We start from the raw sequence: 19,210 nt of genomic DNA on the forward strand, positions 1-19,210 counted from the left end.
ACAAGGGTCTGGCACATAACAGGTGCTCAGGAAATGTTTGTGCTGACTCGGGGGCAGGGGCTGGACCTAGGGCGTCTAAGCCCTCCCAGATTTCAAGGCTTTCATGACTCACAGTTCTAAACAAAAAACACGAATTTTCAAAATGGGTATTCATATCTCTCAAGAAACTCCTCCTAGGCAGAAAGTGTGTCAGTTTTCTATGTGGCACAAATCTTTGTACTGCAGGGCATTTGATTACACACACATACACACACACGCACATTAAATGAATGGATGGACACTATAAATGTGTATGTGTGTGTGTATATATATGTATGTAAACATGTATATGTATATACACACAGAGGGTGAAAAAATGTGTGTGTACATATGCACACATGCTTGAATCTAACCTTTAATAATAACAATGCCAAAGGGAAAGTGGGTGATGGGCATCTGTTGGGAGGAGCACTGGGTGTTGTATGGAAACCAATTTGACAATAAATTATATTTAATATAATAATAATAACAATGTCAAATGCAAAGCGGTGTCGTAAGGATTAAAATAGTTAAGACGTGCATAATGCTTAGAATAGTGCCTGGCTGATGGCAAGTGCCACAAAACCTTAACTATTGTTTTTCATCATTGTTATTATTATCTTGACACGATGCTGAATGGATGTGGAATTTCCAGAAGTCACCCTGCTGTGGGAAAAAGAAGGATCCTAGCCATCTGGGGAAATCTGGAGCAGCTTGCGGGAGGAAGTAGCATTTGAGCTGTGCCTTGAAGGGAAGTGGAAAAGCTCCCTGTAAGAGGCCAAGGGAAAGGCATTCTGGATGGAGGAATCTTGCGAGCAGAGGCATGCAAATAGAGAGCCATATCAAGGGAAGTGAGCCCCTCTGTCACTTTAAAAGTCATGGGACATTTGCTTGGACAGCTAGGTAGGGTGAAGGTCATGGAGGTTTAAATGCCTGGCTGAGAAGTTTCCATCGTATCCTCCAGGCAGTGGGGAGCCACTGAAGGTTGTTGCAGTTGAGAGGGTGGTCACGGGCTCTAAGTCTTTGCTCTAAGCAGAAGGAGAAATCAGTCCTATGGCTGTGCCAAACAAATCACCACAAACTGGGAGGTTGGAAACAACAGAAATGTATTCTCTGGAGGCCAGAAGTCTGAAATCAAGGTGCTCGCAGGGTCAGTTCGTACTGGGGGCCTGAGGGTAAATCTGTGCGATGCGTCTCCCAGCTTCTGGCTGGTGTTCCTGGGCTTGTAGGCACATCACCACAGTTTCTGCTTCCTTCTTCTCTGCCTGTCTCTGTGTCTCAGATCCTCCCCTGCCTTTCTCTAAGAGACACATGCCACTGGATTTAGGGTCCACTCTAATCCTTAGTTACATCTGTAAGACCCTTTGAACAAGTAAGATCACGTGCCAGGCGCTCCATGGTTAGGACACAGATGTGTCTTTTCAGGGCCATCATTCAACCTACTACAAGTGGCTATAACAATAGTCTGGCACGTTGTCTGCACTTGAACACCAAATTCTTGCAATCAGATGGGATAGAGCTTCCAGAAGTGTGCGAGTGGCGTGGAGCCCTGAGTCAGCTGTTTTTTTTCCCGTGGCTCTTCTCATCTGTAAAGGTAGATGGGGGTGTATGGGGGCCAGGCTCAGTGAGGGGGGGGGGCAGCAATTGTGAGTTGGGTTATAACTGAGAGGTTCTCAACCTGGATGCAGATTAGAATCACCCAGGAGAATGCTGAAAATACCAGTGTCTTGGCCCCGCCCCCAGAGGTTCTGGTTTAATTGGTCTGGGGTGAGGACCAGGTGTAGGCACTTTCTAAAACTCCCCAAGTTGTTCTCGCATGTAGCAAGGGTTTACTTAACTGCCAGGTTTTCAGCAAGGGCAATATAGTGCCAAGGGGGTAAAAATTGGTTCGTGGGAAACAAATTAACCCTTAAGCACTACAGTGGTTTGTGACACTCCAAAGGACCAGTGTATCTATGGTATTAAAATTCCGTGGGGTGGGGTGTTTAAAAATGTAGTATATTAATATGAAATCTGAGGTGCAGTAAGGCCAACAGATCAGGCAGATAGATAGTTTGAGAAGACAGTTTGTTACTCTTGGTCCCCAAGAGCATGTGTGTGGCACATCACACCCTGTGGGTGGGTAGGCAGGATGGGGTACACCAGGACAGGTCAGGAGGCAGAGGGGAAGGGGGAAATGTAGGGAAATGAGTCTTTCTTTTTTTTTTTTTAATATGAAATTTATCGTCAAATTGGTTTCCATACAACACCCAGTGCTCATCCCAACAGGTGCCCTCCTCAATGCCCATCACCCACCCACTCCTCCCTCCTGCTCCCCATCAACCCTCAGTTTATTCTCAATTTTTAAGAGTCTCTTATGGTCTGGCTCCCTCCCTCCCTTTTTTTTTTCTTCCCCTCCCCCATGGTCTTCTGTTAAGTTTCTCAGGATCCACATAAGAGTGAAAACATATGGTATCTGTCTTTCTCTGTATGACTTATTTCACTTAGCATAACACTCTGCAGTTCCATCCACATTGCTACAAAAGGCCGTATTTCATTCTTTCTCATTGCCAGGTAGTATTCTATTGTGTATATAAGCCACAATTTATTCATCCATTCATCAGTTGATGGACATTTAGGCTCTTTCCATAATTTGGCTATTGTTGAAAGTGCTGCTATAAACATTGGGGTACAAGTGCCTGTATGCACTCTTGTATCCCTTGGGTTAATTCCTAGCAGTGCTATTGCTGGGTCATAGGGTAGATCTATTTTTAATTTTTTGAAATGAGTCTTTCTTGTGGTTCCCACTAGAAGGAGCTGGTGAGGCAGGGGAAGCAGATTTAGGACTGACTGGTTTAAAGAACTTCAGTGGGCTCTGGGGTATAGGGGCTGTGCCTGGCTGTCTGATACCTGGCCCCGGGATGATTAGGGCAGGGGGACAGTGACCTGGAGCTTGAGAGCCTAATTAAGGAGTGTGAGCTCTGGACTGGTTGGTTCACATTTGAAAATTACTCTCACTGGCAAGTAGTTTGCTGTCAGGAACTGGCTATCCAAGGGAGGGGCAGACCCTCTATGGTCCCTTAGGCCCCAGACGTCAGAGCATCAGAATACCAAAAATAAAAGTGGAGGTGGGGGACAGGGAGGGAAGAAAAGGTCCAAGAAGGCTTATTGAGGGGAAGGGAATAATAACAAATAATAATAATGATGATAATAATAATAATAATAATTAAAAGGGTGAGAAACCTTGAGTGACATCTGGGCTACTTCATATATTCCTTGATAGAACTCCTAGACCAGGCGCTGGGGGAGAACTCTCTCTGGAAGCATCCTTATCCAGATGTATAGCTGGATTTGGCCCCGCTTCGCCAACAAGAACCACGTGCTCACTTCCCCAGGGGTCCATGGCCTCTTCCAAAGTGCAATACCTTTTAATAGCAGCAACAAAGGAGAATTTAGAGTCCTCTTGTGGTTTATTTTGCTCAGCAATCAGCTGCTGAATTTAACCTAATGGGATTCTAATGTTTTTAAAAGCCAATTTAGTAATCTTTGTATTTTGGATGGATTGTGAAAGCCCTATTAGTTATTTATATCAATGTGTACGAGGAAGGCCGCGAATGGCAGATTTATGCTTTTATGTGCCATTAACATCTACACTATGTTAACAGCAGCATTTAGCCAGATCTCAGAATGTTGGCCTAATCTCCTCTGTGCCTGTAAACACACACACACACACACACATACACACACACACACACCCCTCTGTCATTCTGTGTGGTCAGCCATAGGGTATTTCAACTGATTAAACATCCTAGTGAATAGTTCCTCACTATATCATATCAAATAAGTGATAAGTCTATAGTCACCAGGCTGTTTAATTAAAGATAATCAGTCTTGGAAGACTTAGAATACAATTAGATATACTTAACACTAGAGCTTGGTTGAACATGATTTAATCTTTCTTGGGTGATTCAGGATCTTACAGGCCTTGGGGGCCTTCGTTATGAATATAAATGATGTTCATGCTCTTACTTTGCAGAAGCTCCCTTGGAAAGAGATTTCTAGTTGAAAACCTGCCAAGCACATGGGCTTCCACCGTGAAAGGTACCCTCACAATTACCTGGAAGTGGTTTCTAGACATCCTGGGGATAACAAATCTGTGGATATTTGTCCTTGGCATAAAATGCTCTGGCAACTGGTATGAAATTCATTTTGTGGCCCCCTTTTATTTCTCTAACAGAGAGAAATCCTCAGTGGGGTGCTAATGTATCATTAACACCTTTCTTTACAACTTACCGTTCTTTTCCATCAAGAACTCTACCCAGGACTCACTTATTAATTTAATGCGTAAATGTTTATCAAGCAAGTCTGGGTGAAACACAGTAGAAGTGGGGAATTGGCAAGAGGCGGTAAAGCTAAATTTTTTTTCAGGGTACCTAATGCATATGCAAATAATGAATCCAGAAGTTTTTGTAAATAGATACACCTCCATACCACCTCTACTATTCATCATCTCCTTCCTTTGCTTTCTAGCGTGACCACCTTCACTAGTTGAATCATATTCAGATACTTAAGATTTAGAGTTAAAATTAAAATGGGAAAGAAACAGCTAAAATAGCCTCAACATACCTTTCAAAAACAAAAGGCAAGGGGTGCCTGGGTGGCTCAGTCAGCTAAAGGTCTGACTCTTGATTTTGGCTCAGGTCATGATATCATGGTTCATGGGACTGAGCCCTACATCAGGCTCTGTGCTGACAATGCAGAGCCTAGTTAGGATTCTCTCTCCCTCTCTCTCTTCCCCTCCCCCCCCCCATTCTCTCTCTCTCTCTCTCTCTCTCTCTAATAAACTTTTTTAAAAAGGCAAAAACTGATAGAACTGCAAGGAGAAATGGATGTACCCACTATTATAGTTGGAGACTTTCACACCCCTCTATCAGCAATGAACAGATCCAGCAGTAAGGACACAGTTGAATTCAACTTGGAAGACATAGAACACAATTAGATATATTTGACACTAAAGCTTGTTGAACATGATTTAATCTTTCTTGGGTGATTCAGGATCTTACAGGCCTTGGGGGCCTTTGTTATGAATATAAATGATAAAACTCTATCAATCAACTGGACAAAAATGGACATCTATGAACTACTTCATCCAACAACAGAATGCACATTCTTCTCAAGCTCACATGGAACACTCACCAGGTAAGACCACACGCTGGGCCATGAAACACACCTTAACAAATGTAAAAGAATAAAAATCATATAATGGCTGTTCTCAGACTACAATGGAATTAAACTAGAAACAGAAAGCTGGAAAGTTCCAAATACTTGGAGGGTTAAATAACACACTTCTAAATAATACATGGGTTAAATAAAGAAGAAATCTCAAAAGAAATTTTAAAACTACTTTTAACTACATGAAAATGAAAACACAACTTATCAAAATGCGTGGGATGCAGAGAAAGCAGTGCTTAGAGGGAAATTTATTGCAGGGAATGCATATGTTAGAAAAGAAGAAAGATGTAAGATCAATAATCTAAGCTTTTGCATTAGGAAACTAGAAAAAGAAGAGCAAATTAATCCAAAGTAAGCAAAAGTAAAGACATAATAAGAATTAGAGCTGACGTAAATGAAATTAAAACCAGGAAATCAATAGAGAAAATCAATGAAACCAAAAGCTGTTTCTTTGAAAAAGATAGAATTGATAAGCCTCTGGTCAAGCTAATGGCTAACTAAGAAAAGAAGAAATTACTAATATTAGAAATGAAAGAGGGGACATCACGACAGATCCCATGGACATTAAAAGAAGAATAAAGGAATACTATGAATAACTCTATGCCCACAAATTTGATAACCTCAGTGAAATGGATCAATACCTTGAAAGATTCAGTCTACCAAATTCACACAAGAAGAAATAGACAATCTGAATAGGCCTATATCTATTAAAGAAATTGAGTCAGAATAGCCTTCCAAAACAGAAAGCACCAGACCCAGATGGATTCACTGATGAATTGTCCCAAACATTTAAAGAAGAAATTATACCAATTCTCTACAAGCTTTCTCAGAAAATAGAAGCAGAGGGAATACTTCCTAACTCATTCTGTGAGTCCAGCCTTACCCTAATACCCAAACCAGACAAAGATATTACAAGAAAACTACAGACAAATATCTCTCATGAATATAGATGCAAAGATCCTCAACAAAATAGTAGCAAATCAAACTCAATAATGTATAAAAATAATTATACACCAAGTAGGATGTATCCCAGGTATGCAAGGCTGATTCAACATTCAAAAGTCAATTAATGTAATCCATCACATCAACAGGCTAAAGAAGAAAAATCACATAACGACACCAATGGATACAGAATATCATTTGACAAAATCCAGCACTCATTCATAACAAAAACTCGGTAAACTAGGGAAACGCGGAATTTTCTCAACTTGATAAAACTCTCTATCGACAAAATATCTACAGAATCTCTACAGCTACATCATACTTCATGGTGAAAGGCTTGAATCTGTCCTACTAAGATCAGGAAGAAGGTGAGGATGTGCCCTCTCACCACTGATTTTCAGCACTGTATTGGAAGTCCTAGCTAATACCGTGAGACAAGAGAAGGAAATAAAAAGGCATGCAGATTGGGACGGAAGAAATAAAACTGTCTTCATTCACAGATAACGTGATTATCTATGTAGAAAATCCAAAAGAACCGACCAAAAACTCCTGGAAGTATTAAGCAGTAATGGCAAGGTTCCAAGATATAAGGTTAATATAGCATTGAGCTCCTTAGTATCTGCCCAAAGGAATAGAAAATGTATGTTCACATAAAACCTGTACATGGATATTTATAGCAGCTTTATTCGTAATTGCCAAGACCTGGAAGCAACCAAGATTTTTTTCACTAGATAAATGGATAAATAAACTGTAGTATATCTAGACAGTGGAATATTACTCAGTGGTAAAAAGAAATGAGTATCAAGCCATGAAAATACATGAGGAACTAAGTGAAAGAAGACAATCTGAAGAAGCTAAATACTATATTATTCTGGAAAAGGCAAAACTATGGAGTCAGTTGAAAGATCAGTGATGGGCAGGGATTAAGAGGAGAGAGGGATGAATAGGTACAGCACTAATTTTATGAAGGAGGAGGAACAATTGAATAGCAGTGAAACTACTTTGTATGACATCATAATGGTAGATACATGTCATTCATTATGCATGTTTCCAAATGCATAGAATGTGCAACGGCAAGAGTGAAGCCTAATGTAAACTGTGGGCTTTGAATGATAGTGATGTGTCAGTGTAGCTTCTTCAATTGTAGCAAATGTGCCATTCTGATGGAGATATTGATAATGGGGGAGATTATGCATGAGTGAACATAGGGGACATGTGGGAAGTCTCTGTATTTTATGCTCAATCTGGCTGTGAATTAAAGCTGCTCTGGAAAATAAAGTCTATTAGAAGGGGAGGTGGTGAAAAAGAAGAAAGAAATAGAAATGAATAGGGGCCACCTAAATTTAAAATATACCACCCCAAACCCAGAACTCAAAGAGAGTCAGACTAATACATTTGCCTGTGTTGAACAAAAACAGTCCTACTTGAAAAATACTCAAAGGCAGGTGACAAACTAAGAAAATGTGTGCATGGCGCATGTCAGACAAAGGGCAGATTTCCTTATTATAGAAAGAATTATACAAATCAGTAAGGATCTGATATTTCTATACACTAGGCAAAAGTATGCAAAAGCACTTCCCAAACAAAGGAAAACAGATGCTAATAGCTGTGAAAAAGTTGTCTTGCTCGTAATTACTTGAGATCAAATTAGACACAATTTTTCAGCTGTCACATTGGTTAGGGTATGGTGCACACACATGTACTTTTTCTTCGTGGTACTTCACACAGTTGCACTTGTACATTTATTTGTGATTACCCGAGCCAGACTTTGTTGCCCGAGCCAGACTTTGAGCTCCATAAGGGTAGGGCTTGTGTGTTGTTTGTCTTGTCTGCAAATTGTACATTGTCTGGGCTCAGTAGCTATTTGTGAATGAATAAGTCAATAAATGAGAATGGACAGAAAATTCTGAAACCTTACACGACAGAGAACAGTGGTTACTGGTGGAGAGGAAAGGAGGTTGCTTTCAGTTTACCATTTTATCCCCTTCTTAGCGTTGAAGTTTTTGAAATGGGCGTGGATAGCTTTCTAATTAATGCTTTGAAATTAGGTAGCTTACATTTTTGTTAATTTAAATTCAAGTTAGTTAACATAGCTTACATTTTTTTTTTAATGAATGGCTAAGATGGGAGAAAGATGAAGAGTGGACAGAGGATGCATGGAGGCAAGCTTCCAACTTCCTACATTATCTCAATATGTTGATAAGGAAGCAAAGAGTCAGCCTAGGCGGGATGCTGTCAACACAGTGCTGACGGGTCCGGAAATCCAGCCACATGCCCTGCTCAGCCACACCAAGGGGCTGGTTAAGATCTTGAGGCTCGGACAGAAACGGAGAAGGATCAAGTGGGTATCAAGAGTCCAGGAAACCCAGAGGTCAAATTTGAGACACCCACTGAGCCAGAAAAGACCCCCAGGCAGCACTCTGAGTCCAGGAGATCTGAGAGGCAAAGAATGTTATGGGGCAACGTGTTGATCTGGGTCTGGTGGCAGCCTGAGCAGGGTGCCATTCTCTGCCTCTGTCATATCTCCCACTGACTATGGACGAATCTGGGTGTTTGATGGTTATTCTGTCCAGAACACCAGCAATGAGTCCTGACCTCCTGGAGGCAACAAATGAGGCATCAGAGTTACCTCCCAGAGGACTCAACTGTCCCCCTTCTCATGATGTACAAGCCCCTCAGCAAGGCACTCAAGCCCATCCATGATCCAGTCTCCACCTACCTCCCTTGTCTCCACCTCACTGTGATTTTCAGTCCAGCGCCCCAGCTGATTACAGTCCCTACAGTGCACCCGGAGTTTCCTTGCCTCTATGCCTTGGCTTTTGCTGCTTTGTCTGGTTTGCCCTTCTCTCCTTCACCCCTAATCCGGTTCACCTAGTGAACATCAGCTCATCTATGAAACCTTTCCTGACACACCACCCAGGTGGGGAATATCCCGATTCTATTTGTGTCATCTGTGTAGCATGTATGGACTTCTCTTATAGCACCTGTGACACTCATGAGCATGTGTACTTATCCCATTAGATTATGAGTTTCTCATAACGTCTCAGGACAGGGTCTGTGTCTTACTTTTCATTGTAATCCAGTCTGGCAGATTATATGGGAAGGAAGGAAGGAAGGAAGGAAGGAAGGAAGGAAGGAAGGAAGGAAAGAAGGAAAGGAAGGGAGAGAGGGAGGGAGGGAGGGAGGGATAGATGGATGGGTGCATAGATAGATGAATAGAAATTAAGCTCCACAAGAGCTGCTACTTTGTTTTGTTTCCTGCTGAATCTCCATTGCTTAGCACAATGTGTAGCACATAGTAGATACTAAAAAAAAAAAAAAGCTTAATTAATTAATTACCCTTTAATTGATTAAATGATGATTCATTACATAAACAGAAGTTTGAATGGATGGATAAATGGATGGTTGAGCAGATAGATTGGTGGATGAATTTGCATTATAAGTATTCAACAGCAAGATGCACCTTGATGTAAGACAAGAGAGTCTCCATTGTCCATAAAGCTGTCTCCTCATTATTTTACTCTGGCCTGTTGCCACGTGTTTATTGAAACATCAGAGACCAGTTTTTAACTCAAAACACTCAAACACACAACTTCCCTGTCAGTCACACCCAGAGCTGAGGTTTATCACTACCATGTGACTCAATACCCATTAGTATCACTGCTGTATAGTGAGCAAGGGAGATGTTTTTCAGAGAACTTCCAGAAAGCCACAGTCCATGTCCTGGGAACCAGATGATCTCTAAAATCTGACCTCTGTCATTTCCACAGCTACCCAAGACCTAGCTGGAGGTCTAAAATGCCCTTTAGGAGGAGTCAGGGACTCCTGGGATTGCTCACAAGCCCTGCAGGGACCCAGGCGTTCATCCCTACAGAGACAAGGACACTGGGAAGATGAGTCTCCTTCTCCTTCTGAGCCCCTAGGAGATGCATGTAGCTCAGGACTCTATAGGAGAAGTTGCAAGGATAATGCGATGAAGGGAGAACGCTGGGAGAGGAGGGAGGACGAAGGGGGCATCCAACAATCTTGTAAGGATATTTAATAATGCTCCCTAGGGACAGGGAAGAAGAAACACGGGGGAAAAGCTATAAGTCACCATGGGGCTTGCATGATGAGGCTTTGCTTCATGGGAGGTGAGGAGAGACAGCAAGAAAGCCTGCCCAGCATCTCCTCTGGGGTGTCCAGCAGATATCTCAAATTGAACAAAACTGAACTCTTGATCTTCTCCATAAGCCTGCCCCTCCCACGTTGTTCCCATTTTGGTAAATGGCAAATCCATCCATTCAATTGTATAGACCAAAAACCCTGGAGCTGTTCTCAGCTGCTCTCTTTTTCTGACACCCTGCACCCGATTAGCAACTCCACTGGCTTTACCTTCACATTGTGTGGAGAATCACTTTTGCACCATCTTCACTGTTACTACTGTGGTTCTGCCCTGGCCTTTCCCTACAACCTGTTCTCCACCCACCAGCCCTCCAGAAAGGTCAGGGCACATCGCTTCTCTACTCAGAATCCTCCAGTGGCTCCCATCCTCCTCAGAGTCAAAACCAAAGTCTAGAGTCGCCCACGAGGCTCAACCCAAACTGCCCTCAGCACTTCTCTGGCTCGATTGCCTACTACTTCCTCACCTTCTGTTCCTTCCTCCAGCAAGAAAAGCTCACCCCTCTTGAGGTCTTTACCCTTATTTTTTTTTTCAACGTTTATTTATTTTTGGGACAGAGAATGAACGGGGAAGGGGCAGAGAGAGGGAGACACAGAATCGGAAACAGGCTCCAGGCTCTGAGCCATCAGCCCAGAGCCTGACGCGGGGCTCGAACTCCCGGACCGCGAGATCGTGACCTGGCTGAAGTCGGACGCTTAACCGACTGCGCCACCCAGGCGCCCCGGTCTTTACCCTTATGATCCCCTCTGCTGGCTTGCTCTTCCCCCAATATATCAGCCTGGCTCCCATGCTCACTTCCTTCATGTCTGTCTTCAAATGCCCCCTTCTTAGTAGGACAGACCTGCTCCTGGACCCAGCATTCCCCATCCTCCCGCTCTTCTCTTCTCCATGGCACTTACCAGCCAACCAGCTACATATTCTACTTACGTATTTGGAACACACGTACCAAGACAGCAAGGGCTTCCAGTATTTTGGTATGGGATTCCTAGTACCCAGAAGTGCACCCCAGCATCTAGTGGGTGCTGAACCAGTACTCGCTGAATGAATGGATGAATTAATGAATGAGCAGAATATTTTGCTTTTGTTTCTTCACAGTCCTGTAACAAGTTGATTTTCTTATTTATGCTCTTAGTGTCGCCTCACTGTCTTGGTGTGCCTCGTACCACACACAGTGCCTTAATAACAGCATGGCTGCCTCTGTGCCCTGCTCTCAAGGCTGACACACCCAAACTCAGATTCTAATTAGCTCCCTTGTTCCTGAGCTGACTGCTAGGGAAAGCTGGCTGCACCTGGCTCATATGGGGAGGGCAGGCTATGGTGTCACCTTGGGCCACTTCCTCTTTTGTGACCCTACCTTGTCCCTGCCTCTCTCTGCCTCAGCATGCAGTAGGTACACCAGCTACAATAAGCTGTGGTTTCATCATTTCTCAGGATCTCCCTCTCTGGACTGGGAACTCCCTAAGAACAGGGCCTGTAGCTTTTTTGAGTCTTAGGATCTCAAAAGTGACATTTGAATTGGGCCTTGAAGGATGAATGTGAACTTGCTGGGCACTTAGCAGAAATGGCAATAACTAGGTCTAGGTCTGATCCTGAGGACCAGGAAGAAATGGAGATAGTTGGTGCAGACCACTCTTTCTAGGATTTTGTCTGTGAAAGGGAAGAGAGAGAAACACAGTAGCTGGAAGGTAAAGGTTTAGTTTTTAAATCTAGACCCTTTGTAACCCAGGGCCCTCCGTCCCTGTCTCCCAGTCCCTCCTCCTGCACACTCTGTTTCCATCTTGTTCCCTCTTCTCCAGCCAGTTACATGCAGAACACATGCCTCTGGGCCTTTATTATTCCTTGGAATGTCCTTATCATCATCATCATCATCATCATCATCATCATCATCGTGAGCTATTATAGTGAGCTATTTACTGAGCTATTTATATGGCCAAGATTCACATGTGTTTACTTATTTGATCACCCAGTGGCCCTATGAGGATTGCACTATGACCATGCCTGTGTTATTCACAAGGAAACTGAGGTACAGGGAGGCTTGGGTGACATTGCTGTAAAGTGGCAGAGCTTCAATTCAACCTAAGTATTCATTTGGGCTCCAGATTCCACAGTCTCACTCCACAGCTATAGGGTGTCTGCTTCCCCAAGTCCCAGCCCCTATGTTAAGCTACCCTGGGAAACTTCCCTGAAACTCCTGGTCCAATGTGTGCTCACCTCACTGTGCTCCCTAGTGAGACCTCATACACGCCTCTGCCCTAATCCATCCCTCATAGTGTTTCCGTTGGTGCTGGGTCTGTCTCTCCTGCCAACCAGGAGCCTTTGAGGGCAGAAATGTGTCCTGTTGTCCTTGTGGGGCTCAATGTTTGTGGTTTATCTCTAAGTATCTTCATGTTCTTTCAAGGTCAGCATGTTTATTCCATTTAAGTACTTCAGGCTCCATTTATGGGCATGTTATTGAACCCGTTTCTGAAAATTCTCCATCTTTGTGTTTTCTACCTCGTATTTCTTTTGATGGTTTGACTTCAGAAGTCCTAAGAATTTTCCCTTTGAATGTAATTCATTATGAAGGAAAAATGAACCATGGTCTGGGTTTATTCTAATTGGAGTATGGCATGCCTGTCACACATGAATGGGTTCGCCAAGCCAGCCCTGAATTTGTTTCCCACTGCCAAGTATCTTAAAGGAAAAAGGGGTTTTCAAGCCAGTTGTGCAAATATTTTTAAAAATCTGATAACTTCCTATCTTGCTCCTTAATAAGTTTAACGGTAAAAGAAAGCCTTCTGGCACCATGTTATTGAATTCCTAAATCTTTAGCTTCGAAGAACTTCACTTGGATTATTAGCAAACATTCATCGACCCCCTTTTCTGTGCCAGATTGTCCATATATATTATCCCATTATGGCCTCCCAGCCATGCTAGGCAGTAGATAGCATCAGACTGCTTACAGAGGAAGAAACAGAAGCTCAGAAGAGCCAAGTCGCAAGCCCTGTGCCACACAGCTGGGGTTGGGCACCACAGAAATCTGAACCTGGCCAGGTCTCGCTGGTACCCGTTCAAGGGTTGGTCTGCTGAACGCCAGCTGCTTCCTTCCTGTTTCTTAAAGCTGGTCCTGGTGCCAGGACCCTCCACTTTAAATTCTGGGTATAACTGAGCAGCAAACAAGGTCTAGCTGGGCAGACGAGGCTTGGAGAGTTTGTTCTCTCCTCTTGCAGCCAGACAGACAAAGCAGAACCCAAGCCTATGTACTGAGTGCCAAGACGTGCATAATCTCCTTGAACTCCTCCATCACTGTCGTCACCATCGTCATTGAGGGGAGAATGGCTGAGGGCTGGTGGCTGTCTTATTTGGTTTTCTCTTGGTGGGTAAATGGCATCCAGATCCAATAATAGAATGGAACTTGGAGAAAAGCTGAGAGGAGAGAAGGGATGGGGAGAGGGGACTTTATATTTGCTGAGGGGCTTTCCTAAGCATATAGGAAGGTAGGCACGCAGGGAGGCAGAAATGCAGCCCTGATTGTCCCCATCGGAGACAGAATGCCCATGTGGTTGGCCCAGAGGAGGAGTTCTCATATTTTATGTTCTAAGCAACCTAACCAAAAGGTTGTCTGTCTCCAGTCCCACAAGATTTTGGAAAGATGATCCTCAAGACTGTTTGAATCCAGACATTAAATAAACAAAACTGCACATTTGTGGGAACAGGGTATTTAGCAGGAGCTTACTATAGGCCAGAGGCTTTAAGGATACGTATTATCTTGTGTAATCACTGCAATAAACCAATGAAGGAGATATTTTAACCCCTCTTTGCAGACATGGAATCTGGGGACCTGGGAAGTTCTTTGTCCAGGTTGCACAGAGGCTGCTGTGGGATTGGAGCTCATGGTTGTGCCAGACCACGGCACCCCACCTACAGCCAGTCCCAAAGCAGAGAGACCTGGTTGTAGCTGGGAGGATGGACATTCAAAGGCCATCATCTTTTAGGACCCACAGACCCCTTTGAGAAAGTGAATGAACTTCTCCCCTTAGACAAATGTACAACCCACCCCAAGGTAAGAGAATTTCAGGGAGACCATGACCCCTTCACACTCATTGTTGACCATAGCTGATGATCACCTGCTCCCCAAGGAGGTTATTCCCTCCAGATCCAGAGAAGTCATGTTTGAATGTTGGTTCCCCTGTCTTTGAACTTGAGTCTCAAGCACCAGGCTGTGGCTATCCTTGGCTCCAGTAATGGAAATTGATGAGTAGTCCAAAGCTCTGGCCTGTACTAACTAAAATAACACTAAAATAACATGCTAGGACCTTCCTATTGACCCAGTTCATTTTTTTACAAAAAACAAATAATTCCAGTTTATGTATATATCCCAGAGTCCTCCGAAAGAAAGAAAACCCTGGTGTATGATCTTTGCATAATAGAACATTATAGATTTATTAAATCTTAGTAATCTAGGTTTCAAACTTCTTTGAATAATTCTATTTTCACATGTAAATTTGATAACCCCCTAAAAAAAAAAGGAGGAAAACTTCCAAGGGAAATTATTTATTCTTATTATAAAGCCTAAAGTAGTCCAAAGCTGGGTTTATACACATTAACTGTGATTTTCCTCACAGTTAACATATGTTGACCCCCTATTCTTTGCTCAGCACATGCAAAATGCTTTAATACACATTATCCCATTTCATTGCTTGCCCACAGCAGCCCCTTGAGGGAGACAAGGCCATCATTATGACCTCTACGTCACAGAAGAGGAAACTGAGGTCCAGAGAGGCTTTGTGACCTGGCCAAAGTTAAACACCGATAGGTAGTGGCAGAGCCAGGACTGAAGTTCTTTGGGTTCCAGACCACCCCAGTTGCTTATACCTCAAGCAGTGTGTGAAGCAATGTTTCACATGGATGTTTGAAATGAGAACTTGCTGCCTATAATGCAGATTCCAAGAAAGCAATCCTCTGAGTGCATGTAAGTGTCACTTGTACTATAAATTAGGAAACTTTTGTCCTCCCCGACATTCAGGGCTCACTTGTGGAGATGGGTCACCTTTGTTGTGAAGCCCTCTGACCACCACCTCATCCCCTGGAACCTTGAGCTACTTACCACACTAGGTCATGATCATCTGCAGTGAGCTCTCCACAGGTAGTAGTGTTCTGAGTAAGAGTCAGGGACACTGGGGACATCCGATGAGGGATTGGACCAACATTCATTGCCATGGCAACGGCTACTCAACTTGGCCTCTGACCAAATATCTCAGCAGGTGAGCAAGCAGGAAGAAGCAAGGATGACTCAGGGCATCCCAGCCTGGGGTGAACAGGAAGATGACTCATCTATTGAGGGAAGGGAGACAGGCAGGAGGCCCGCCTTAGATGTTGGGCATCTCCATGAAGGTCTTATCTTCCCTGCAAGGCTGAGGGTTTCTGAACTGCAGGGATCAGCTCTCCATCACGTCTCCATCCCACATGGAGCTCCACACAGGACTAAGGAGTGCCCAGTGAATCTGTATTGTCCACTTAATGCCGAGTTGTGTCCTACGACAGTCCACGGTGTTTTCCAAACTGCTCATCATGGCCCATTAGCGGGTCATGAGATCATTTTGGGGGCTGCAGACCAGCATTTTTATTAATAAGATAGAAGAGAAGTGAAAAGGGAAAAAATGACAGTGTGTCCTACGTAGTAAGGATCATGAGGTTTTTTTTTTTTCATGGAAAACATGCAAAGTATGTATGGGGTGTGCGTGTGTGTGTGTGTGTGTGTGTGTGTACACTGGGCTGTGATATAAAAGGTTTTTTTATCCTGAGTCACAATCAAATGTCTGAAAAATATCAGAAAAATTTTAGAAAGACACTTATTTGATCAGTTTCCTGATTGTAAGAATATTACCAGTGACCGTTTATTTTCATTGTTCATCCACTTCTTCGGGATTCATCCAAAAATCACCTACTGGCATGGCCTTCTCCGCTGTGTCATCCTGTTAGGTGTGAATGGGAAACACCCAGGAACAAGTGACTGGCTCAGTGTGTCTAGAGTCACTAATTGGGCAACACGGGTCAGAACTGGTTGTGTGACTGGTACCACCTCACACCTGCCCATCTGCAAAGCAGGAGTCTTTGTTTGCTGAGCCTTTGTAGTTCAAGCAGGCTGAGCAGTGGGCTTGAACTGCTGACCTCTGCATTCTGTCTGTCTCCACTCCCCCTACCAGTTGGCTTAAGTCCCTCAGCACCTGTATATTAACACTTGTATCGTTCCCATGTTATTTTCCCATTGGCAGTCTTGTCTCCTTGGTTAGTTTATGCACTATTCGAATATGTCTTCTGCTGCTTTTGTAGCTCCAAAATGCAACCCTCTAACAGCGTTGGGAGTAGAGTAGGCACTCAATAAATGCTTCCTATTTATTGACAACTACTCATTGTTCAGATCCCTGCTAAGACACCCCTTCATTCCTCCTGTTCTCCTACAGTAGAGCATGTACTATACAGCTTCATGGTTATGTGTGTTAACGGTCTTCTCCTTCGCTTAGACTATGAGCCCACCGAGAACAGAGAGTGTGTGTATTCTATCCATCACCGAATCCTCAATCCCTAGCACAGCACAATACCTGCCTGCGTTGCCCATTGTGTCCTCAATGATCTGCACTTGGTAGTTGTATCTGTTAGTTATCACCAAAACAATGCTGAGTAAAAAAAACCCCACACTACCTCAAAGGCATACCAAATACATGTTTGTTTTTGTGGAGGAGCTCGAAGCTACAGGGATGTGTCTTCTCCCCCTTCGATTAGCAGACTAGCAAGGGAATGTTCCACTCACGATGATGGCGGAGGTACAAGAGAACAAGTTTGGCCATACAAGCACTTTCAGGCCTTCGGTTCCATCGTGTCCCTTCATATACTTTCTGCCAAAGGAAGTCAGTTCGTCAAGCCCAAAGTCAAGGAGCAAGAAAGCATGCTTTGCATAGGAACTTTTGGGTGGTGAAGGGAGAAGTGAATATTTCTAAATAAGAAACCGAATTAAGTTCTCAAGCTCTTGCTAAATGCTCATGGAATGGAAAAGAAGGGAAGAAATTATTCGATTCCAGGGATTTCCCATAGGTTTTCACCATAAAGTTATAAATGTCCATGGGGACTCTCCTACCTCCTGACATGTAACTCCACAGAGAAAGCCAGAGTTTTGTCTAGCAAATAACAGCCCAACCACCCAGAGTTAAGTTTTCTGGGCAAATAGCGACTGCCAGCAGGCTGCTCAGGGACGCTGAGGGATGGCAGCTGCCTCTGGGAGGGAGAATGGGACAGTGACTGCTGGCTTCTCAAAAGGCATCTCTGAGTGGATAGAAGCCAGGCTGGAGGGGGAAAGAGTGTTCTGTTTTGTGTCCCCTAGCAATGTGTGCATGCAGATGAATACCCACACGTTTGTTAAAATCAGCAGGTCAGGATTCTCAGGAAATCTTTTAAAATAACTAGTCATCACTTCTAAAAGGAGTTCAGAGCCCTGGTCCCCGTGTTGGCTTTGCGGTACCAACTCTGGTGTGGTTTGAGCTTGTGCAAGGCTTTCGCGCCCCTCCTCTGCTTAACTGAAAAATAACGGCCTGTTTTCTTTCGTTCTCTCTCCCCACCCACTGCAGGGGTGCTGTGCCTGCCAGACAGCCTGAACCTTCACAGAGACCCTCAGCGGACGAACAAGCCGGGGGAAATGCCCATGTTCAGCCAGTCGGAGTTGAGGACCATCGAGCAGTCCTTGCTGGCCACCCGTGTGGGCAGCATCGCAGAGCTGAGTAAGTGGATGCCGTTCTCTGGCTCTCTCCGTGCCCAAGGTGCCACTGCCCTCAGGACAGTACTTTGTAACCAACCAGGTGACACCTTTTATTGAGCACATGCTGTGTGCACAAAACGGTGCCATGATAGCCGTGGGGAAGGCAAGGGCTCGAGTCAGACAGGCCTGGTAAATTTCCTGGCTTTGTCACTGTCATAAGTTTTCTGAGCCTCAGTTTCCTGAGGCTAAAATAAAGAAAATAGGGGTGCCTGGGTGTCTCAGTCGGTTAAGTGTCTGACTCTTGATTTCGGCTCAGGTTGTGATCTCAGTTTGTGAGTTTGAGCCCCACATCAGGTTCTGCACTGACAGCCCGGAGCCTGCTTAGGATTCTCTCTCTGTCTCTCTCTCTCTCCCCACCGCTCCACCTCTCCCTCTCTCTCTGCCCCTCCCCTGCTGGTACTCTCCCTCTCAAAAATAAATAAACTTAGAAAAAATTCTAATAAAAAGTAAAATAAAGAAAAAAATAGCACCTAACTTAAAGTGTAGTATAGTTGTGATGATTCAATGAGCTAATGCCCATAGAGAGGGTTTGCCGTGGTGGCTGGCACACAGTAAATGGTCTATATAGGGTGGCTGGTCACTGTCGATTTCCAGTGAGATCCATTTAAAGCGTACGTCCGGGGGACGCCTGGGTGACTCAGTCGGATAAGCGGCTGACTTCGGCTTAGGTCATGATCTCGCGGTTCACTAGTTTGAGCCTTGCATCAGGCTGTCTGCTGTCAGCACAGAGCCCTCTTCAGATCCTCTGTCTCCCTCTCTCTCTCTGCCCCCCCCCCCCCCGCCACACACATACACTCTCTCTCTCTCTCTCAAAGATAAATAAACATTTAAAAAAGAAATTTAAAAAATGTTTATACAAAGCATATGTCAGATCACATCTTTCCTCTGTTCAGAATCTTCCACTGACTTTCCATCAGACCCGTAGGAAAAGTTAAAGTAAGCCCTTACAATTGCTTCCGAGCCACCCCACATATCCCTTCTATTCATCCAGTCTCCCCCAAGGCCCACCCCAGCCATCCTGGCCCCTTGTTTTCCCGTGAATATAGCAGGCATGCCTCAGGACATTTACACTTACTATTCCCTCTTCC

The 19,210-nt window shown here is 44.1% G+C and overlaps 1 protein-coding gene across 2 annotated transcripts in view; it reads left to right on the plus strand.

Moving 5' to 3' along the window:
• The window catches only part of BTBD11 (BTB domain containing 11), a 317,388-nt gene that overhangs the window by 164,124 nt on the left and 134,054 nt on the right, over positions 1-19,210 (plus strand). For both annotated transcript variants that reach the window (XM_045466348.1, XM_045466347.1), the window contains exon 2: positions 17,935-18,084. In XM_045466348.1, the coding sequence (XP_045322304.1) occupies positions 17,935-18,084 (150 nt within the window). The remainder of the gene's footprint in view (positions 1-17,934; positions 18,085-19,210) is intronic.

Source organism: Leopardus geoffroyi, chromosome B4 (assembly GCF_018350155.1).
Source record: "Leopardus geoffroyi isolate Oge1 chromosome B4, O.geoffroyi_Oge1_pat1.0, whole genome shotgun sequence".
NCBI classification, from domain to species: Eukaryota; Metazoa; Chordata; class Mammalia; order Carnivora; family Felidae; genus Leopardus; species Leopardus geoffroyi.